The sequence below is a fragment of the Gopherus evgoodei genome, chromosome 8, assembly GCF_007399415.2.
Source record: "Gopherus evgoodei ecotype Sinaloan lineage chromosome 8, rGopEvg1_v1.p, whole genome shotgun sequence".
NCBI classification, from domain to species: Eukaryota; Metazoa; Chordata; order Testudines; family Testudinidae; genus Gopherus; species Gopherus evgoodei.
The window spans coordinates 83,627,485-83,651,667 of NC_044329.1; the positions used below are offsets into that span (position 1 = coordinate 83,627,485).

At 43.7% G+C, this 24,183-nt stretch overlaps 1 protein-coding gene across 1 annotated transcript in view; it reads left to right on the plus strand.

Annotated features, from left to right (window-relative positions):
• The window catches only part of MCOLN2 (mucolipin 2), a 47,285-nt gene extending 23,406 nt beyond the window's left edge, over positions 1-23,879 (plus strand). The window contains exons 5-14 of the mRNA XM_030572405.1: positions 478-571; positions 660-756; positions 6,490-6,589; positions 10,809-10,924; positions 12,290-12,439; positions 15,629-15,730; positions 15,846-15,968; positions 19,420-19,626; positions 21,233-21,351; positions 23,297-23,879. Coding sequence (XP_030428265.1) covers positions 478-571; positions 660-756; positions 6,490-6,589; positions 10,809-10,924; positions 12,290-12,439; positions 15,629-15,730; positions 15,846-15,968; positions 19,420-19,626; positions 21,233-21,351; positions 23,297-23,333 — 1,145 coding nt within the window. The 3' untranslated portion in view covers positions 23,334-23,879. The remainder of the gene's footprint in view (positions 1-477; positions 572-659; positions 757-6,489; positions 6,590-10,808; positions 10,925-12,289; positions 12,440-15,628; positions 15,731-15,845; positions 15,969-19,419; positions 19,627-21,232; positions 21,352-23,296) is intronic.
• The last annotated feature ends 304 nt before the right edge of the window (positions 23,880-24,183 follow it).

The following is a 24,183-nucleotide window of genomic DNA, read 5'->3' on the forward strand; positions in this document are numbered from 1 at the left end:
GTTAGGAGTTTGTTATAGAAGTGGATGGGTAGGATTCTGTGGCCTGCTTTGTGCAGGAGGTCAGACTAGATGATCTTATTGGTCCCTTCTGACCCTAAAGTCTAGTCTAAAGTCTAAGACTTTTTTTCTCTGAAGACTTTTTTTTCAGCTGTTGACTTTCTGTATGAGAGAAGCAGCTGATCAGAGGCCAGATATTGAGTGTTGTTGAATGCTGTCAACCACCATTAACTTCAGCGGGAACATTTAGCACCTTTCAGCATTGGGGCCTACGGAAGATGCCTGCACCTTCTCATGGCCCCATTAACTTGAGTGAGGGGCTCCACACAGATACAGGGAATTGCCCACAATGAGCAGCTTGCAAGATCAGGACCTATGTCAGTGTCCACCGGTATCCAGTTACTTCAGTTTTCTCCCTTACTTTATTTGTAAAATAATCATTTTGAATGAAACTTGTAAAAATCTTTTTTCCCCCCATAGATTGTATTCAGCTAGAGCCACAAATGCTAGCCACTAAGAGGTCTGGTGATTTGAAGATGATAAATTCATCATTTTTCAACTTCGAATTTTATAGGTAAAGTGAGTTTTGAAGACCCATCCATTCATATGAAAATAATGGAATCTGTTGTATGCAATTCACTTTATTTATTTTTACTCTTCAGGCTTATACAGGTTGAAATCTCCTTTCAGCTTAAAGGCATTGATCTACAAACTGTTCATGCCAGAGAATTGCCTGACTGCTACGCCTTTCAGAATACTGTAAGTGCATTTCAGATGTATACATGTGGAAACAAGTGTTCCAGAGTCCAGCACATTTCTTACTGGTGTCCTGACCGCAAAATGGAAAAAATTCAGTGGGCATTCTCCATTGACCCCTGTGCAAAGTGATGTGATTGCTTGGGTGTCAGTGGGACAGACCTCCTATAACAACAAGTAAAAGACGGTTACTCACCTTTGTAACTGTTGTTCTTCGAGATGTGTTGCTCACATCCATTCCAGTTAGGTGTGCGCGCCGCGCGTGCACGTTCGTCGGAAACTTTTTTACCCTAGCAACTCCAGTGGGCCGGCAGGTCGCCCCCTGGAGTGGCGCCGCCATGGCGCTCCATATATACCCCTGCCGGCCCACCCGCTCCTCAGTTCCTCCTTGCCGGCTACTCCGACAGTGGGGAAGGAGGGCGGGTGTGGAATGGATGTGAGCAACACATCTCGAAGAACAGCAGTTACAAAGGTGAGTAACCGTCTTTTCTTCTTTGAGTGATTGCTCATATCCATTCCAGTTAGGTGAATCCCAAGCCATACCTAGGCGGTGGGGTCGGAGTGAGAAGTTGCGGCATGGAGCACTGCAGATCCGAAGGCCGCGTCCTCTCTTGACTGCTGGACCAGGGCGTAGTGGGAAGCAAAGGTGTGGACCGATGACCAGGTCGCTGCCTGACAGATTTCCTGGATGGGCACACGGGCGAGGAAAGCCAGCGACGACGCCTGCGCCCTGGTAGAGTGCGCAGTCACACGGCCCGTAGGAACATGGGCCAGCTCATAGCAGGTCCTGATACAGGAAGTAACCCATGAGGATAACTTCTGTGAGGAGATAGGAAGCCCCTTCATGCGGTCCGCTACTGCCACGAAAAGTTGGGGGGATTTGCGGAACGGTTTGGTCCTCTCCACATAGAACACGAGAGCCCTACGGACATCAAGCGAGTGGAGCTGCTGCTCCCTGCCTGAAGAGTGAGGTTTCGGGAAAAAACCGGGAGGAATATCTCTTGGTTGATGTGGAAGGTCAGGACTACCTTGGGGAGAAAGGCAGGGTGTGGTCTCAGCTGTACCTTATCTTTGTGGAAGACTGTATACGGGGGGTCTACCACAAGAGCCCGGAGTTCCGACACCTGCCTAGCTGAGGTGATAGCAACTAAAAAGGCAATCTTCCAAGAGAGATAAAGTAGGGAGCAAGTAGCTAACGGCTCGAAGGGGGGCCCCATGAGCCAAGACAACACCAGGTTAAGATCCCATGTTGGAGCAGGGAGTCGGACGTTAGGGTATAAACGTTCCAGCCCCTTAAGGAATCTAGACACCGTCGGGTGAGAAAAAACGGAGCGGCCATCCCCACCTGGGTGAAAGGTGGAGATAGCTGCCAGGTGGACCCGCAATGACGATATCGCCAGACCCTGTTGTTTGAGGGACCAAACATAGTCTAAGATATTGGCCACCGAAACTTCCATAGGGCGGAGACCTTTCTCCACGCACCAACAGGAGAAACGCTTCCACTTGGCCGAGTATGTCGCTCTCGTGGAAGGCTTCCTGCTGCCCAAAAGCACCTCCCGTACCGGTGTGGAGCAGCGCAGAACCGGTCAGCCACGCAGGAACCACGCCGCTAGGTGCAGCGACTGCAGGTCCGGGTGACAGAGAGACCCGTTCTCCTGGGTAATCAGGTCCGGGTGAAGGGGCAGGGGAATTGGGTCGGCTATGGCCAGGTCCAGCAGCATGGGGTACCAATGTTGCCTGGGCCACGCCGGGGCTACCATGATCACGCGAGCCCTGTCCCTGCGCACCTTCAGAAGGACCCTGTGGACCAGAGGGAAAGGGGGAAACGCGTAGTACAAGTGGGTCGTCCATGGAATAAGGAAGGCATCCGCTATAGACCTGGGCTCCCTGCCCTGAAAGGAGCAGAACGCCTGGCACTTCTTGTTCCCCCCGGACGCGAAGAGGTCCACACGGGGATAACCCCACCTCTGGAAGATGGAGAGGGCGACGTCCGGGCGAAGGGACCACTCGTGCGATAGGAAGGATCTGCTCAGGCGATCCGCCAGCGTGTTCCGTACTCCGGGGAGGAAGGAAGCCGTGAGGTGAATGGAGTGGGCTACACAAAAGTCCCAGAGTTGCATCGCCTCGTGACATAGGGGGGAGGATCTGGTGCCGCCCTGCTTGTTGATATAGTACATGGTCGTCGTGTTGTCGGTAAACACCGCGACACAACGACCTTGAAGCTGGTGACAGAATGTTTGACAAGCAAGGCGGACCGCTCTCAACTCCCGCATGTTGATGTGCAACCTCACCTCCTGCGGGGACCACAGGCCCTGTGTTCTCAGGGTTCCCAGGTGGGCCCCCCCAGCCAAGATCTGAGGCATCCGTTGTCAGGGACACCGAGGGCTGAGGCGGGTGGAAGGGGAGCCCCGCGCATACTACCGACTGGTTCAGCCACCAGTCGAGAGAATCTAACACCCCCTGGGGGATTGTGATCAGCATGTCCAGCGGCTGTCTTGCCGGCCGGTAATGTTCGATGAGCCACAACTGGAGGGGCCTCATGCGGAGCCGAGCATAACCGGTCACAAACGTGCATGCTGCCATATGGCCTAACAGGGTTAGACATGTCCGTATGGATGTTAAGGGGGCTGCCCGCAATCGATGAACGATCGCCGGAAATGCCTGGAACCTCGGCAACGGCAGAAGAGCCCTGGTGACGGTGGCGTCCAGGACGGCCCCGATGAACTCCACCCTCTGCGTGGGGATCAGGGTGGACTTGTCCATGTTGATCATGAGGCCCAAGGTAGCAAACAGGCCGGTGATCACACGGATGTGGCTGCAAACCTGCAGTTCCGACGTGCCCCGAATTAACCAATCGTCTAGGTAAGGGAACACGTGGATACGACTGCGCCGAAGATGTGCCACAACGACTGCCATGCATTTTGTAAAGACCCTCTGGTCCGTGGAAAGGCCAAATGGGAGGACTGCAAATTGGTAGTGAAGGGGGCACACCACGAAACGAAGGAACCGTCTGTGGTGTGGCCAAATGGCAATGTGAAAATAAGCGTCTTGCATGTCGAGGGCGGCGTACCAGTCTCCCGGATCCAGGGATGGGATAATGGTCCCCAGGGATACCATGTGGAACTTCAACTTCACCGGGTATTTGTTGAGCTCTCGCAGGTTGAGGATAGGCCTGAGGCCTCCCTTGGCCTTGGGGATCAGAAAGTAGCGGGAATAAAACCCCTTGCCATTCTCGTTTTCCGGAACCACCTCTATAGCTCCTTTGTCGAGGAGCGTCCGTACCTCCTGTCGAAGGAATTGCTTGTGAGAGGGGTCCCTGAAGAGGGACGAGGAAGGGGGGCGGGAAGGAGGAAACGATGTAAACTGCAGGCGGTATCCCGTCTGCACCGTACGCAAGACCCAGCGGTCCGATGTCATTTGGGTCCACGCCGGAAGGAAAAACGAAAGGCGGTTGGAAAACGGGGGGGAAGGATCCGTGGGGGAAACTGTTACTGCACCCTCGGGCGCACCTTCAAAACGAAGGCTTGGGTCCAGGCGGGGGCTTAGAGGAGCTTTGATTCTGTCCCCCTTGGTTCCCCGAATGCCTACGCCTTCCATTCCTGCCACGGCGCCTATTGAGGTCCTGCCGTTGGCGGAACTGGGGGTATGGCCTGCGCTGCTGTTGCTGCTGTGGCCGGAAGGGTCTGCGTTGCGTTCCCGGTGTGTGCATCCCTAGGGAGCGCATAATGACCCGATTGTCCTTGAGACTCTTAAGTCTCGGGTCTGTCTTTTCCGAAAACAGGCCCTGGCCTTCAAACAGGAGGTCCTGGATGGTATGTTGGAGCTCTGGTGGAAGGCCAGAGACCTGCAGCCAGGAGATATGGCGCATCGTTACCCCCGAGGCGAGGGTGCGGGCAGCCGAGTCTGCAGCGTCCAACGAAGCTTGCAACGATGTTCGTGCAACCTTCTTGCCCTCGTCTAGGATGGCCGCAAATTCCTGGCGGGCGTCTTGTGGCAGCAGCTCTTTAAATTTGTCCGCTGCCACCCACGAGTTGAACGCGTACCTACTGAGCAGGGCTTGTTGGTTCGAAACCCTGAGCTGCAGGGCCCCAGCCGAGTAGACTTTGCGTCCAAGGAGGTCCATACGCCTGGCCTCCCTGGATTTGGGGGCTGGAGCTTCCTGTCCATGACGCTCCCTGTCATTGACCGATTGCACCACCGGGAGTCATAGCGGTGCCGGGATCGGGACCGGTACCGGCCGCCGCTTCGGTGCCGGGATTGGGACCGGGACCTGCCACCGACTCGGTGCCGGGAGGTCGACCGGGACCGGGACCTGCTACCAGCTCGGTGCCGGGAGGTCGACCGGTGCGGTGAGCGACGGCGGGACTGGCTCCTGGAGTCACGGTGCCGGTATCGGCGGCTGGAGTCCGACCGCGACCGTCTGGAGGTCGATCGGTGCCGCGAGTGCAACCGGTACCGCCGAGGGGAGCAGTGCCGGGACTGCGAGCGGCGGTGAGATCTTGATCTGCCGTGGCGTCGGGACCGGATCGCGAGCGCGAGTCCCGAGACGGTGCCAACATCATGGGCTTGCCTCTAGATGCGACCCGCACCGGAGGTACCGGGGGTGGCGGCTGAGTAGGCTCCGTTAGGGCAATAAGGTCCCGTGCCAAGGCGAAGGTCTCCGGCGTGGATGGGACCAATAGCTCAACCCCAGATCTTATGGGGGAGCTCGGCGGCACTGGACTCGACGGACCCGCTGGGCCCGGAGTCGACGGTGCCGGCGGCGCCGCGGCCGATGCCGAGGCCGGGCGCTCCAGTCGGGTCTGCCTGGCTGGAGTAGCAGATGCTGACTGTCTCGGCTCTGCACCCGGTGCCGGAGAAGGTCGGTGCCGGGGAGTCTTCCCGGTGCCGGTGCGATCCGGTGCCGGCGCCGAGATCACGGCCTGCGAAGCCGCCGGGTCAAGTGCCGCCTCCATAAGGAGAGTCCTGAGTCTTTGGTCTCTCTCCTTTTTTGTCCTGGGCTTGAAAGCCTTGCAGATGCGGCACTTGTCCGATCTGTGCGATTCCCCCAGGCACTTCAGGCACGCGTCGTGGGGGTCGCTGGTAGGCATAGGCTTCCTACAGGCCGCACACTGCTTGAAGCCCGGCGAACCAGGCATGTGCCGGGTGCCGGAAAGGGCTACAGCCCCCGGCGAATAACTATCTACAACACTATTTACACCTAATTACTTACTAACTACACTTAACGATCTAACTAACAACTATAACAATAACGAGAGTTAATAAGGAGAGCTAGGGACGTGGAGGACAGCTATGCCGCGCTCCACAGTTCCAACGACCGACACGGCGGTAAGAAGGAACTGAGGAGCGGGTGGGCCGGCAGGGGTATATATGGAGCGCCATGGCGGCGCCACTCCAGGGGGCGACCTGCCGGCCCACTGGAGTTGCTAGGGTAAAAGTTTCCGACGAACGTGCACGCGCAGCGCGCACACCTAACTGGAATGGATGTGAGCAATCACTCGAACTATTTATTTTCCTCAAACATGGTTCTCCTTCAAATTTTTTAAATATTTTGGTTCTTCATAAGAAGTAAAATCATTGATTGCTTTTGCACTTGCATATTGTTTCAGATGTATATTAATCTATGATGATAGCTTTGGGTATCAGTCTAGTCTTTGACTCTGCATTTTTTGACAGTGTTAATTCTGCTAGTTTTGCTTTCATCAAATGATAAATCTTTACACTTGTGTTTTGCAGATTACTTTCAACAACAGAGCCCACAGTGGTAAAGTAAAAATTTATTTTGATAGTGATGCTGATATTCAAGAATGCAAAGACTGGCATATATCTGGATCTAGTAAGTATGGTGCATGTGTGTTCTGCATGGTGAAAATCTAATGGTTTCCAGTAAATCTGTATCATTGTTCCACTTCTGAATATATGTGATAACTACAGACAAAAATACAAATGTGAACTGTGGCTATATTCAGAAATAAATGGCTAACATGTCAACATTTTTAGAAACGTTACTGAAATGCATGGATGCTAGGGCAGCTTTAACCAGTGGATAATACGAACTACAGCTGGAAGTGATGCATAGGAGTAGTCCTTGCAGCACACTGTCTAGTGTGTTATCTGATGTGCTTTTTAAATGGTTCAGGCTTGGGGTCTGCCTGTGTATTACCACATTTGCGTTACTTTTTCTGACCCCGCTAGTGTTCACACCATGTCCCAATTCACTCTTCGGTTTCTACTTGTGATATTGGTGTTTGCTTTCTTTGCCCTCTCCCATGTCAGTAACAAAATGTTAGATCCACTTTTATTTAACATCAGTGTAGTGAGAAGTAGGAGCCTAATAACCACAGACCAGATCCTCCCATCTAGCTGAGCTTTAAGTCATTTTTATGTACCGTTTATCCTGAGGGTGATCTGAACTAGTCCACAGCTCTGGGAAATAGAGCACCTGGCCTATGACCCAAGGTGCTATTCCTGCATGTGGGCATCACAGGTGTAGGAACACTGAGGCCACCCCCCTGCACTCCGAGGATGTTAGTCTGACAGTGTAGTGAAAATCCTTAAGGGACAGGTTTATGCTATTTCAGAGTGAGCCTGAGGAACTGTTTCAGAACAGAAGTAAAGAATCATAGGACTGGAAGGGATCTTGAGAGGTCATCTAGTCTAGTCCCCCTGCACTCATGGCAGGACCAAGTAGTATCTAGACCATCCCTGACAGGTGTTTGTCTAACCTGCACTTAAAAATCTCCAGTGATGGAGATTCTACAACCTCTCTAGGCAATTTATTCCAGTGCTTAATCACCCTGACAGTTAGAAAGTTTTTCCTAATGTACAGCGTAAACCATCCTTGCTGCAATTTAAGCCCTTTGATGCTTGTCCTGTCATCAGAGGTTAAGGAGAACAGTTTTTCTCCCTCCGCCTTGGAACGACCTTTTGCATACTTGAAAACTGTTACCATGTTCCCTCTGTCTTCTCTTCTCCAGACTAAACAAATCCAGTTTTTTTATTCTTCCTTCATAGGTCATGTTTTCTAGACCTTTTAATAATTTTTGTTGCTCTTCTCTGGACTTTTTCCAATTCGGCCATTTCTTTCCTGAAATGTGGTGTCCAGAACTGGACACAGTACTCCATGGAGGCCTAATCAGTGTAGAGTAGAGCAGCAGAATTACTTTGTGTGTCTTGCTTACAGCTATTCTACTAATACGTCCCAGAATGATGTGGGGTTTTTTGGTTTGGTTTGGTTTTTTTTGCAACAGTGTTGCACTGTTGACTCACATTTAGCTTGCAATCCACTATGACCTCAGTCCCTTTTTGCAGTACTCCTTCCTAGGCAGTCATTTGCCACTTCGTATGGGTGCAACTGATTGTTCCTTCATAAGTGGAGTACTGTGCATTTGTCCTTATTGAATTTCATCCTGTTTACTTTAGAACATTTCTCTAGTTTGTCCAAATCATTTTGAACTTTAATCCTATCCTCCAAGGCACTTGCAAGCCTTCCCAGCCTGTATTGTCTGCAAACTTTAAGTGTAGTCTCTATGCCAATGTCTAAATTGTTGATGAAGATATTCAAAAGAACTGGGCCCGGAACTGATCCGTGCAGGGCCCCACTCAATATGTTCTTCTAACTTGATCGTGAACCATTGATGACTACTCTCTGGGAACGGTTTTCCAACCAGTTATGCACCCACCTTTATAGTAGCTCCATTTATGTTGTATTTCCCTAGGTTGTTTGAAAGGGTCATGCGAGACAGTATCAGAAACCTTACTGAAGTCAAGATATACCACATCTGCCAATTCCCTCCTATCCACAGGGTGTGTTACCCTGTCAAAGAAAGCTGTTAGATTTGTTTGATATGATTTGTTTTTTGACAAATCCATGCTGACTGTTACTTGTCAGAACTATATTCAGAAATACTGTCTTTACTTGACATTTAAATAAGTATGTGATTCTGTCTTAGATATTTCTAAGGTCTAGGTTGATGGACTTGGGATCTTGTATAAGATTTTTATTCCATCAGTTATTTTTGTCATTTCACTACTTCAGACGAGTAGTTGGGGCATGTAGGTTAACCGTTATTAATCTACCCTATTTGTCCTGCTGTGTCCATATGATGCAATAAGCAGTTGGCCCTGCTTGCTGATGTACTTGAGACACATGCAGACGCATTGCATAAAAGGGGTTATGCCATGGTCTGTTGCTTTTCTGACAATAACAGACATGTTGGTGACTGCTTACTCATTTTAACCAGTGTGTCGTGTCACTGGGTTCAGGAAATCTTCTACATAGCAACGTACATATTTTTCAAACAGTCAGTAAACATTACTGTCTTCAGATCCTGAGATCTTGAGAATCTGTTTTGGTCATATTTTTCTGAAGCTCATCAATTTCCTGTCTGGAGGGATGAAAAAAGTTTAGAGGAGGAAGGCACAGATGTTTGCTAATATCTACTGGATACCGAGACTTGCAGCTTGTGTGTTTTATTATTAATGTCTAAGCAAATCATTGCTGCTTTCTAATGAAGAAACAGGTCTGCTTAACTCCCTTCTGTAAAAGTATCAAGATGACATAAATATCCCTTGCTGTAACCTATCTAGTGATGAATTTAACAGGACTCTGCCTGCAAGGGAAATTCAGATTTTTTGAATAGGTTTTGACCATTCTGTTGCTCTGAATGAGCTTAATACATTCATTGAAATTCTAGCCTGGTCTTTTAACCAATAATAAATACCCAAACTCAAACACCTATGACACCTTTATTCCTATACTTCAAAATAATTCCTCTTTGACTAGTTGAAGCCTGTTACGTCTTTAAAGACTTTATTAAGTCTTGTTCTTTTGATGATCCTTACAAATAAAGAATGGCATCCACATTATATTTCTATCATTAAGCTTTTGTCTGATCACTTCAGAAAGTGACAATAGTACTGAAGGTTCCACTTCAGAGTGAGATTCAGTATGGCAAAATAACATAAACACCTTATTAATGGTTAAGAAACGGGGCCATCACAATTACTATACAGGGCTGTGGTATAGTTGATAGAACTTTGTGGGGATCCTGGTTAAGGAACAATGTGTTCTCCTCCTAGCCAGATCTTCACTATATTTGTGTACTGTTATATTGGAACCCAGATAATTTTGTGTGTGTGTGATCACTTTTTACAATGGTGTCTCAATTGGCCACTTTTTGTACTCTATGTGCATATTAAGTAGTTGATCAAAGAACACAGAGTTAAAATATTCCTGCATTATAAATAACTGTCTTGTCTTGTTTTGCTCTGAACTAATATCTATCTATCTAATTTTTTATTTTTTTTTTAACAAAAGCTGTTTAAGATCCTGGATCTACCAGAATACGTAGATTTTTACAAAATCTATTTTAAATTCTATATATGTGTACAGAAATTGAAAAATCCATCCCTCCTTTGCTTACCTGTAAAGAACTAAGTTCAAAGAGCTGCATATCCCCTTGAATAAGATATAGTTTGTCACTTACTTCTAGTGCTGTGTGTGGAATACTGTTTGCTTACCACTAACTGCTACAGCAGCTGTCAGTGGCAATTGGTGAAATGCAGGCTTCTAATTGCAAGTCTTCATTGGTGAAAAGCTTTTTGGTAAACAGTGTCAGTGGACCAAATTCTGCCCTTGCTTATGCAACTTCAATGAAGTCAATAAGATAGCGAGATTTCTCTTGGTCTGTTAGCAGAATTTAGCCTGTACACGAATTAATAATTTCTAATAGTTTAAAAAGAACAAAATCATTTCACTTTCGAGGCACAGTCCCACAAACCCTCTGCATGTAATACCCCAGTGATTTGAATTACAGACCTACATGCAGGAGGCTCCTAATGTACTCAGTATGTTTTGATTGTATTTTATATACCTTATTTCTATAGTAATATGACAGTATACCAACTGTTAAAAAAATTGTCGTCATAAATTTGCAGAGAGCTTTATTATATAGTTAGTTTTCAAATGCTTATGAAAAGAATTGTGTGCCAGAAGAAATATGTAAAGATCTGTTTCCTATTGTACTTTTTAATTTTTTTATTTTTTTTAATAGCAGTTCAGAAAAACACTCAATATATTTTGGTTTTTGATGGATTTGTCATTGTAAGCTGTTTTGCTTCCCTTATACTCTGCACACGATCCATTATTCTTGCTCTGAAATTGCAGAAAGTAAGTATAACCTCGTCTGCCTTTTCTCTCTGCTTATGTTTCCATTTGCTTTCCATATTTTAGTTGCACTAAGCAGTGTTATGTTTTGGATTATCAAGTATATCAAGTGACTCTGTTCTAGGAAAATCTCTCTCCAAGAGTATATTGCATCTGAATTATATCCAACCTGATATTTAGGAAAGAGCATAAGTTTACTGTATGCTTGTGCGGTACACAATGAAGTCTCAGTCCTGATTGGAGTATCTGCATGATACTGTAATACAAATACGTTCATTTCAGATCCATAGGTTAAAATTCTGGCCCCACTGAAGTCAATGTAGTTTTGCCATTGACTTCACTTGTGCTGGATTTCACCCCAAATCTTCAAGTCCTTGGTTTGTTTGAAGTTGGCAAATCATACACTCTCAAAATCCAAATATGACTGACTTTTTTTTTTTTTTTTTTTTTTTTTTTTTTTTAATAAGGCTAAAAAAGCCAGATACTTAAATGTTCACTGGGTAAATTCCTGAGCGCAAAGGGCCTCGTGCTTTTTGTGTCATGTTGTTGCCCCACCCTCCCCTGACACACATGTGAGACACTGATATGTTCCATATGTCAGGGAATCTCTTCCTAAGTGTGTACACGGGAGGGGAGAAGAGAGCACAGGATGCATGATATCCAGTTATCTTAATCAACTGTTGAAAGGTTAATGGGACCTAGTTCAGCAAAGGGTTTGTCAAACCTTGAAGGACTGAGAAAGCAGTGCTGACCCATCAGTAGGAGGACAGGAGAGAGTCTGCGGATTGGCATGCAGGATGCAGAAAGTGAAGTTAGTAATAATGCAGTAATGATAGCAGTCACCCTTTACAGAAGTGGTAGGCAACCTATAGCACGTGTGCCGAAGGCGGGACGCGAGCTGATTTTCAGTGGCACTCAGCTGCCCGGGTCCTCGCCACCGGTCCGGGGGGCTCTGCATTTTAATTTAATTTTAAATGAAGCTTCTTAAACATTTTACAAATCTTATTTAATTTACATACACCAATAGTTTAGTTCTATATAATATAGAAAGAGACCTTGTAAAAACATTAAAATATATTACTGGCTCGCGAAACCTTAAATCAGAGTGAATAAATGAAGACTCGGCACAGCACTTCTGAAAGGTTGCCGACTCCTGCTTTACAGAGTTGTATATGAATGTTCCAAATTCTTTTCTGTTGATATTGCTAATACTGCCCATACATTATTTCTACAGTATTTGCTAGGGCATATTCTTCCAACAGACCCAACTTAAGTACTCTACTTGAGCAGTACTCAAGCATCTGTATGAGCTTCTTTTTTTCTAGAGAAAATAGGTTCTGTAACCAAATCTCTAAATGTTTACTACAGAGATTTGTGAATTTCTTCCTGGAAAAGTACAAACGTCATGTTTGTCATGCTGATCGTCTGGAGTTTATAAATGGATGGTATGTCCTGGTAATTATCAGTGATGTGATGACAATCATTGGATCTATAATGAAAATGGAAATAAAAGCCAAGGTGAGAGTTAACACATCTTAATATTTTCTTCACTCTGTTTAAGCATACTTTTAATTAGACTAATGCAAGGAAAACCAAAGTTGTGACCAATTAACTCTTTTTGCCACAGCGATTTGGTTTGGTCTCTCTTCTTCTGTTACCTGTCTTTTGTTGTCTGTTATCACTGGAATATGAGTTTTCTCTCTGTCAGTGGCACCAACTCAGTTCAGTCAAACTCTGGAGGGTCTTCTTAGAGCAACAGTTTCAGGAACAGAAGCCAAATAAATGGAATGGAATGGAATGGAATGAACTTCCAGATTCTACTGTAGCAAGAATTTTATGGAGAGGCAAACTGAGACAGGAGAGAGTCTGGGATCAGTTCTTCTCAAGAGATCCTGGGATCTTTTGGGTGAATGCTATTGGAGCCAAACTGGCAGGAAGGCACCAACTGTATGTTATGTTTAGGGCCCTACAAAATTCACAGTTGATTTTGGTCTTTTTCATGGTCATAGGATTTTTAAAATAGTCAGTTTCATAGTGTTAGATGTTTACATCTGAAATTTCACACTGTTGTAATGGTGAGGGTCCCGACCTAAAAGGGAGTCATGGGGGGTTGTGGGATTGCCACCTGTACTTCTGCACTGCCTTCAGAGCTGGACTCCTAGCCAACAGGCACAGAGCTTCCTACAGCTGGAGAAGGTTCCCAGAGGTGGTCTGCCACTACAGGGGAAGAGGAAGTCCTGTCCCTCCCCAGCCCAACTAGGGCTAGCAGCTGCAGCCTGGCTCACGGTAGAAGCCCCCTTTCCCCTACAATAGCTAGATTTCACTGGGGAGATCAGATTTCATGGTATGTGACCCATTTTTCATAGCCATGAATTTGGTAGAGTGCTAGTTATGTTGAGTGGCCATCATAGACATAACCCCCTACACAAGTGCACAATATTGACACTGAGCGTTTCTTTCAATAAGTTTTTTCTTCTGTAATTCCTATTTCTTTAAAACAGTTTTCAAATTAAAACAAAAATCCATAGTATTTTTCTTACATTATTTATTTACATTCTCAGCGTTAACAGGAAACAAAATGTCTTATTATAATGAATACAATATAGTTTATACTCTTCTAAAAGGACATCCCTATATAATTTTAAAAAAAGTGAATTTACAAAATGCATATGTATGTATTGCATCTGTAAAACTACATTAAAGATGCAGAAGCTATAATTATAAATGGTGTGTGTGTGTAGCAAGATATGCTATATATAATATAAGCACACAAAAAAAATCTATCATTAAATTATGGAGTCATGGACAAACAAAACTTGTCATATAACATAGGATGGCAATGCAGAACACCCCTAAGTGCAAGACGCAGCAACTTAGGCCATGTAATGTTAAGTACTAAACGGGCACAACAGACCTTGCTACCAAAGCTGAAGAAAAGAGCTATATGAATAGAGGAGTGGGGGGAAACAGCAATCACTTGTGTTCTTTAAAAAGTGCTTAATTCAACCAAGACGTTATAGTAGCCATAGAATAGAGTCTAGTCAGTAATCTTGCCTTGTGTGTGTGGAATTTGTTCACATAGATAAGAGAGACAATTTAAAGCTGCAGTTCAGCAGCAGCCTTCAGATAGGGAAGGAGGAAGGGAGAAATGGAGAGACCTGGCTCTGCTCCAGGAGAGTCCTAAGGTGAAGCTTGAGGGAATCAGGAAGGGTAAATGTGGGTAGAGGAGATTCTCAAAACGGTCGAGCTGCTTTTTCAGGGAGAGGGATGGTTCAGCATCTTTCATTTGGAGTGAGAGAAGTGTTGCTTTTTGAGCAGAGAGTGGGACTCCAATAGCATTCACCCAAAGAATCCCAGGATCTCTTGAGAGGAACTGATCCCAGTTTGCCTCTCCATAAAATTCTTGCTACATTAGAATCTGGAAGTTCATTCCATTCCATTCCATCTAATTTATTTGGCTTCTGTTTCTGAAACTGTTGCTGTAAATAGCTTTTTTTTTTTTTTTTTTTTTTTGCAGTCACATCTACAGGTCCAGATCATGGCCTGCACGTGGCAGGCACTGTACATGCACCACACGCATAATAAAATGGTGGCTCCAGCCTGAGAGGGCTTAGCTAATGAATGCTGCCCATAATTCTTTCCTTTTAAAAACTGATGGTAACAGACTGCCCAGATTGTGCTCTGAAGAAGAAAATCCAGAAACATTCAACAAACAGGAGTCTCCTCTAAACTGTCCCTAAATAGCAGCTTGTGGGAATGGGAACGTCACTTTCTTAATGGACTGTCAAATCTAGAAGTATAGCAGCGTCTGTCACCGCACACTGATCAATCTGACTCGGTTACAATAAATATGGTTTTATGTTCCCAGCAGTTTTTTTCCCCACAGCCCAACCATATTTTGACAAAATGTGTGTAATCACATGTACCGGGTGGGTGTGTGTGTGTGTGTGTGTCAGGGCATTCTGGAAAACCGTGGGCCATGCTTCCCACACTCTAGAATATCCTACTGCACAGGTAGCTGGGAGGAATAAGCATTGGCCAGATCAGTTACACAGGCACAGTAAGGCAAATACAGCAGAATAAGTTTTACAGACTTGCTACCAACATGTGTCGGCCTCTACTGAAGAAAGGGCAATGAGCTACTAGCTGTTGTGATTATGAACAATGTTAACCAAGTGTGTGGCCAGAAAGCCCGTGAGGGTTGACCATACCCGCAGCTGTTTACAAATTCTGTTTAAGGTTGTAGTATAAACAGGGCCTTGGTCATGAAGTCTCCTTCTTATTAATTGTGAACCAGTGCTTAAGTAGTGAATGAAAATTAGTTTGCCATATGATTAAAAGTAGGAAACAATGAACTTCCTTGAGAACTTAATTTTTGAAACTGTCTGTTGTAACCAAAGTGAAATCCACACAGCGCTTGCAGGCTTCAGGCAAATTTTTTTATACCACTGTGAACCTTTGCCCATCTCCACAATACCACTGCCTCTCTGTATAAGGCATCTCTCCTGAGCAACCATATCGGCTTGGTGTTATGTGGCTATGTCCGTTTGGCACTAGAATTCAACTGAAGCCACTGAAATTTTAAAATCTGACCTAAAAATGTCCATGTGCCGCCCTTTACCTGCATAGTCTTAAACTGCGATACCTATCAACAGGTGTTACTTCGCTCACTGCTTTTTTTTTTTTTTCTTTTTTTGCATTCCTTAGAACCTCACAAGTTATGATGTTTGCAGCATCTTACTTGGAACATCGACTTTGTTTGTTTGGGTTGGAGTCATCAGATACTTAGGATATTTCCAGACATACAATGTAAGCCTAGAATCAAATATTCAGTAGTTGAAACTTATTTTAGTTCTGTTGTTTTTAAAATTTATTTAATGTGTATATTGTCCTCCTTCTCCTCCTCTCCCCTGACCCTTTGCAGGTGCTCATTTTAACAATGCAAGCATCATTGCCCAAAGTTCTAAGATTTTGTTGTTGTGCTGGGATGATATATCTTGGCTATACATTCTGTGGCTGGATTGTATTAGGGCCTTATCATGAAAAGGTATGTAAACTCTTCTAAATGTGCATATATAATCTTTCCATACTCAGAGTAAGTGCTATCATTTGGGGGAGGATATTCCTGCTTCTTATGTTTAAAACATAACTCAGCCTTCGTTATGAAGCCATAACAACAGCTTTAAGTTTTATATGTTAAACTCTCACTGCATTTCCAAACACTACACTGAGGATTTTCAGAAATTCCCCTACTGTTGTTCTAGTGCTGGTGTCGCTCCAGCTCTGCTGTCAACGGTGGGCACTCTAACACTGATACTTTTCACTCCCATATTGCCTCAGCAGGGTTTTGTATTACTCATAGCTTTCTCCAAACGTTCCCCTCTAGGTGGAACTTGGCACAGTTGATCTTGGCCCAAATGTAGGGTGTTTTGGAAAGTTTTTTTTTAATCAAAATCATTTGTATTTTATTTTTTTTTTCTTTTTCAATGTAGATGCAAAATATTACATATACTTTTTTCCTATATTCCAAACCAGATTTTTGTGCCTGCATAACTCAAAAATGTGGGAAGCTAAAGGCTTTAGTATGTTTTAGAAAGCCATCTCAAAGGAAAGAACAACAGTTCAAGTTTAGAGAAGAGAGACTGCTGTTATGAACATTTAGAATTTGCATAGTTATTAATGCTCATTAGTAATAAGATACATTTATTTATCCTTTGCCCTTAATGCATTTTAATTGATGACCAAATACTTCCTAAAAGCGTCTAGAATTTTCTGCAGAAATTCCATAATACCCTACACATCCCTCAGATTGTACCCTGGGGACCTGTCCCTTTTAGCTGACACGTTGTAAATATCATTTTTACCCGAACTGTCAGATAGCAAGCATCTAATGATCTGAGTAAGTGAAAAAATAGTCAATGAGATGGTTGACTATGTTGTCAAAACTTGGTCTTGTATTATTTTCTTGTCATTAAATGTTATGTCTCAGCTCATTTTGTTTAAGGCTCTAGCAACTTGCCCCATATCTCACTTGATGGCAGTATTGTACTGCATAGAACAGCCTATTCTAGGCGCTTGCTTTACCATGTGTTTTTTGTGGCAGCTGACTGGCTGCACGCTCAGTCTGCTGTACAGAATTGAAAGGAGGATATTCCCATTCTGTTCTGAATGCTCCAAACTGCAGCCTAAAGTAGGAATGACTTGATTCTTGTACATACTAACTAACCAAGAGGGGCCACTGCAAGCTTTGTGCACAAAATCCCTTAATGCTATCTAATGGTTGTACTAGTTTGATGTCCCACCAGCTTGACACTCCCAGAAGCAGCACTCCCTGCTTGTCCATGAAATTTGCTGTCTCCTGAAGTGTAGTGCAGAGGTAGGACGTGCAGGCAAGAAATTTCATGTGAAGCAGTGAGTAGTAGAAGATTATTTTTAAAATAAGGGAGGATTGATAAGTGGTAAAGTAGTAAGAGAAACAGGACAGTCCTCCCACAAGTCATTTTGAATCAGCTACCATCTGTTACATCAGCTGCAGACTTTGCCCCTTGCAAATGAGTGGGGAAAAGTACTCTACAAATTCCCTCTTAATTTTTTTCACGACGAGTTTCAAGATCCCAAGGGTTACACTTATATTTCCATCCAGCCTCTCTCAGGCCTCATGTAGCAGAGAATCTCTCTTCATCAGAGAAGAGCTGGATTCTGCTCTTTCCATGTGACAATACAAGGAGTGACAGTGAGCAAGGTGAAGCCTTCCTAGCTGTTTCTTTTGCTAGATGGCTCACTGAGCAGCCTTGCCAGCTCAGAATCAAGAGACCTGAACTTGGATCTCTAGATGGCACGCGTGGACCACGCCATGTTCTAAACCCACCCTTTCCTAGTAGCCCTTAGAGCACATTTGTATTACTCCTTCCCCACACTTCATTGAATACATAATCATAGATATGTAGGACTGGAAGAGACCTCAAGAGGTCATCTAGTCTTCCTCCTGCCCCCACTGTGCTGGGGCAGGACCAGATATACTTAGATCATTCCTGGCACATGTTTGTCTAACCTGTTCTTAAAAACCTCCAATGACTGGGATTCCACAACCTCTCTAGATAACTTGTTCAAGTGATTAACTATCCTTTATAGTTAGAAAGATTTTCCTAATATCCAACCTAAATATCCCCTGCTGCAAACTAAGTAGATTATTTCTCGTCTTACCTTCGGTGGACCTGTGGAACAATTGCTCACTGTATAACAATGTTTTATATATTTGAAGAGAGTTACGTCCCCTTCAGCCTTCTTTTTTCTATACTAAACATGCTCAATTCTTTCAACCATTCCTCATCAGTCATTTAAGTGGGAATTGCCTGTATATAGCATTTGATCTTCTTTGAAGACATGTTTGACATGGCATCAGCCAGCTACTCTGAATGCCTGACATAAATGCTGTTTACTTTGGGTTTCTGGACTATCCAGCATTCTTTTTGGACCCAGAAAATGTAAAACTGTGGGGAGGTTTTGAGAGTAGTAGAGTTGGTTAAGGTAAAGTGAAAAAGCAAAATAGAAGTTTGCCTAGTGGTGCTTGATATAAGGCCTGAATTTTCTCGCACTGTCCCTTGGTCATTAGCTATTGCAGTGGAGGGCTGTTGGCACCCAACCTTCTGAATAAAATCTTTAAAATTTGCCATACCTATTTTTCTTGCTGCTGTATTGGGATTTAGAAAACCCTTTATCATTCAAACCTAAATTTTGGTTCAAATGTAGCTGATCATTTGTAAGATAACCTCCAACCTCTTCACCAAATAACAGAATGAGAAAATATAGCTGGAAAATATTCTTTCAAATCTCAGTATTTTTGTTAAAGAGAAGTATAGTCTATAATTTTGCCACAGAAAGGCTAGAGGAACTTTAGTGGCTCTACTTGTGTCCTATTTCTCCTAAGGGTAGAAAAAATTTAAACAGATCCTTACCAATGTGCTGCTGGAAGGGGATTTTAAAAAATATTATTGAAAGAGTAATAAGAGACTGGGGAATCAGAAGACCTGGATTCTGTTCCCAGCTCTGTCACCTACTCATTGTGTGACTTTGGTCACTTAATCTCTCTATGCCTTAATTTTCTTATCTCTAAATTGGCAATACTTTCCTGCATGCATAAAGCAATTTGAGACCCTCTAATGAAAGTGTTAAACATTAGTGGTGGTTGTTAGACGCTTTAACCTCTTGGCACCTTTCCTACAACTGATGCCAATACAAAGCACTCAGGTACATAGAGAAAAGGAATTATCTCTGCCTCCCAAACCAAATGATCATGCCACTCCTTAAATGTATGAAATACACAAAAGAGAGAGATTGTGGTTGAGAGGTTTTTGGGGGGGGGGTTGAGGGTTGCAGGAAAGTAGTGGCTCTGTGTTTGTTTAAAAATAAAAATTGTGAAAACGTCTGTCTTTATCTCCTTTAACCTGATTGTATGTGGTGGTCGGGTTCTAATGTCAGTCTCTTTCAATATTGTCTAGTTTGAAGATCTGAACACAGTTGCTGAATGTTTGTTTTCTTTGGTCAATGGTGATGACATGTTTGCAACATTTGCTCAAATCCAGCAGAAGAGCACCTTGGTGTGGCTGTTCAGTCGATTATATCTGTATTCCTTCATTAGTCTATTTATATACATGATCCTCAGCCTTTTTATTGCACTCATTACAGACTCTTACGACACCATAAAGGTAAATCATTTTGTCTTTAGTGGAATTTTTTCTTCTAATCAATTATTTAGCGTTCTTTCATGTTAGTTAAACCATAAAGGTGAACAAATGGAAGTTCTCTTGAGATGTTGACTGATTATGATGTATGGTAAAGATATTCAAAGCTTTTAGCTTAAGATCTGGTAAAAAATGGAAGAGAGAATTTCCCTTAAGTGATTTCCACCCAGGCATTAGTTTGGAAAACTTACCTAAGGTATCACACCTCCCTCCCCCGACCCCCAATTTGTTCTACTGTCTGTATTACATTTGGGTCAGAATAGTGACTTGAGTGGGACGTGGGGAGATATATTAAGCTTAAAATCATTGAATGCAGTTGCTTACAGCTAGAGAATTCTTTCATGGAGTGCAAGAGTGTAACTGTAGTATCAAAAAATCTTTCTGAGGGTGGGGAAGAGTGATGTTTGAAAGATGTCTGTTAACACTGCTGGGGCAGGAGGAGGCAAGTGGGTAACCCATTCAGTTAAAATTGCTTAGCAGTACAGATTTGAATACCTGTGCTCCCTGTGCTTCACAGAAATTACTGGCTCAAAAATTAGTAGAGTGCGTGGTATGAAAGAGTGTAGTACTAATGAACTGCTAGCTAGAATCATTCCATCCAGTTCCGGTGAAAAATGGAGTGGAATTTAAAACATCCCCTTCTGTAGATCTCTTCCCTGCATTCTTGCCCCCCCATCAGTCTTTTCTTTACATTTCTAGTCACATATATTTCTACATACTTAAGTCCTAGTGGTTAGAATGACCAGTGAGAAGGCTGCATCCAGTAACTGGCCTTTGGCTGTTGTCTTTTCTTTTTAGTTCTTGTAAATACGTATGCAGCATAGTGGCAGTATGTGGACCACAACTTCCTAGGACTCTGCAAATTTTTCTGTATAGGGTTGCAGTAATTTTGTTGATATTCAAAGTGAGATGGGATCACTTCTTTTTTCCTCTCTCTCTCCCTTGGCCTTTAATCACCTCATGTGGATCCAATGGTTTAAAGAAGCCGCTCTGTATTCCAAGGCCAGAAGGGACCATTGTGATCATCTAGTCTGACCACCTGTATAACACAGGCCATGGAACTTCCCCAAAATTCCCAGAAAAGAATGGGTTGATCTCCTGTTTTATATAGCACTTCCTCTGAATGAAGAGGTTGACTCAACTTCTAAGTGGTTGCTGTCTATCTCTGCTTCAAAGCTGTTGGTCTTTAGAGCTTGGGATTTTTAATTTATGGAGAACTCACTTATTTATGGTGAATGTATAGGAGAAAAAAGTCAACATAAAAACAGTGAAATAAAACCACGCAGGAATGAACTGGATGGTTATGCAAGTAACATGCAAAAAGGAATAAGTGAATAGTGTCTTTTGTTTTTTCAATATATGTTTCTTTTAGCTCATTCTTCTGTTCCCACGGCCACACTCTCCTGGCCTTGCTTTGTTTGCTGTAGTAGTGACAGTTTGATTCATCTATTAATCTAGATGTTAGAGCTGATAAAAGTGTGGGAGAGCAGTGTAGAATGGAGACAGGTTTAGAGCAATGACACAAGGAATGATTTCTCATGAACTGTAAATGAGGTGTCCTGTTTTTCAGAAATACCAGCAAAACGGCTTTCCAGTAACAGATCTTCATGAATTCCTTAAAGAATGCAGTAGCACAGACTATAGTAAAGAACCACAGGCTTCCATGCCCTTCATCTGCTGTTGTAGGAGGTCAGTATGGCAGTGCGATTCCATGAGCTATGTAATTCTCATAAGTACCCATGAGGTTAGCTGTCTGTTGGAAAGTATGGGTTTCACTATGGTAGGCACGCCCAGAAATCTAACTATAGCATATTCAGACTCTTAAATATATTTATCCCTTTCTGTTGTATTTAGCATTAGAAAATAGCTAATTTGTTAAGGAGAGAGGGCAGGGAAAGATACCTTTTTGAGTTTGGCTGTAATATTTGTAAAGCCCTAGGAGTCCTACAGTTGAAAATAAGATATATATATATATATATATAGGCTCCAAGACCATCTTGACTTCCAGGTAGGAGATCTGTTGGCAGGTAGCAGTAGAAGGGAGCAAGAGAGAACTTGTTCTTTCATTTTAAGTAACCCATCCCTCATCCCAAACCTTGAGATTTGTCTGATTAAACTATTCCCAGCAATCTCCCCTCTAGTTTTAATGGGAGCATTTCCCTGAGAACCTTGGTCATTTCCACTGAGCTGCCTGGAAGTGCCCATCATTATGAGCAGGGCTTGTGTTTGAACCATGTGGATGGGACTGGAAGGCATTTCATCTGGTTCAGACCCCTGTAGGGGTTAAGGGGCTGGTAGCAGGCTGTCATGTTCTTTCTCCTGGTGGGAAGAAGAGAAGTAGGGACCATTTGTCCTATAGTACCAAGCTCACTCCCACCTCTTAATCCCTGCTAAAGTGGTAGGTAGATGGCTGTGGATTGCTGCCTGCTGGCATTGACAATGATAGCAAGGCCCTGGTGGCATTTGGATTGAGGTTTATGCACAGCAGGATTGGAGGCAGATGGAACCTGAGGGAGTGATGTCATGTGAGGAGTGTAGCAGAACTGGGTAATCAACTGACCCGAACTAGTGTGGCAAATCTTGTGTTCCTAAATGATCTATAACAATGGATCTTACACAGTAAGGTTCTTGTGAACCACAGCTTTTTGCTTTTGATGTGCCCCGGCTGAGGCTGAAGTGTCTTTTAGACGCTTGTGAAAAACTGCTGGCTTGAGGGGGGAGAATAAAAGAACATCTAAATCTCCAGATAGCTACTGTGGACACTTCAAAGGTAGGAGGTACAGTGAACTTATTTGCAGCTTCAAACCTATTCTCTAAGGCTGCAAGCAGACTTATAGATCTTTTTCTCCTTAACTGACTTCACTGAAAGAAGGAAACAAGTTCAGCTTCCACAGCAGGGGACCTGCAGCTGGCTTGAAACCTGGAACTTCTTTTGGGCTCAGGGACTTGGGTTCCTTGGCTTCCCAGCTTTTCCAGTGCACTTGTTTGCTATTGGTTAGCAGAAACTAGTTGGGGCTTGGTGTTGAGGCACTGAAGTAGGAAATTACAAAACACAACAGGGAACAACGGGGATTATCTCCTGCCCCGGAGGTAGGGAGCAAGGCATGTTGCTGCATTTACCAGGATGGGCAGGCTTGCAGTACTGTTGCCCAGTGAAAGGCATCTTGTCTTAAACTACATGCCTCCACATGTCTTTAGTTGAACATGTCAGTCAGGGGAGCCCTAAATGGTATAACAAGTTCTGGCTGGTGGATCAGTTGTCTCAGTTGTGTGGCTTAGTCATTTTTACCACTTTCTGTCTTCCTGAACGTCTGTCTGGCTGATAGATGCTTTGACTTCAGTCTAATCAGAGATTGCTAGTGACCATGGTAAATTACAGGAACCTAATTGATTTCATGATTACTTAGCATATTAGGTTTTCTTGCAAAAGGTCAATCCATAAAAAATCTGTTTGCTTTTTCTGAGAGCATAATTAAAGGCAAGGGGTATAGGTAGATCCTTCTTAATTATCTAAGAGATATATAGGAACTTCAGCACGGTTAACTTTTAATATACCAAGGATTTTATGTTGTCCTTATTAAATACAAAAATTAAAAATACCAACTCTTTTTTTTTCTCTGACCCCTTTTTACAGACGAGGAAGTGATGACAATTTGATACTTATTAACTGACAACCTACTGCTGAAAGTCACTGCTCAAGAATGTTCAGAAAGAACAAACTGTTGTGGAAAAACAACCCCCCAAATTTCAAGATCTGTCATTTGGGGCGATTTCCTTGTAAACATTATGACCCTATTTACTTAGGTAGTTTGGGGAGGCGAGCAGGGCAAAAAGCTGCTAATGGCTGGTGTCAGCTGGCTGACCATGTTGGAAGCTCAAAAGCTACCTTTATTTGGACTAGAATTATGAAGAACTGATGATGATTCTCACTCTGTGTTCTACTGTCTTTAGTCCTGAACCTGAGAGACGCTGTCTGTGGGAACTCAGCACTTTCTTCAGATGCAGCCCCAAACTAACCATCTGATTCTTAAATATTTATATTAAGAAACATATTTAAAAAGAATTAAACACACTTGTTTTTAAGTAGAATGTTGAATATTGAAATTATTGGTAAGGAGTGTTTCAGGTCATTCATTTAAAGTGATGTATTGGAAGTGGAGATTGTAATTCCTATTTGGTATAAAACATGATTCAGTTGCTTGAAATAAATTTGTGTAATGCAGAGCTGCACAAAAATGCAAAATAATTGATGTCTTCATGTGCGTTACATTGATTTAAAACTGTTAAGCCATTTATATATCACTAAGCTTACTTACCAGATCTTGTACAAAACAAAAACAGTTTTAGTTGCCCACTTCCTTTTGTCTTCTGGCAATGGGCTTACTCCATTATATCAAAAATCTTCAGTGTGTATGATAGGCACATAGTATATTCGTTTGGGCACTTCATCACATTACTTATTGGTAAAAAAGTCACATATGGTGTGAATAGAAGCTTTAACCACAGATATCACACAAGAGA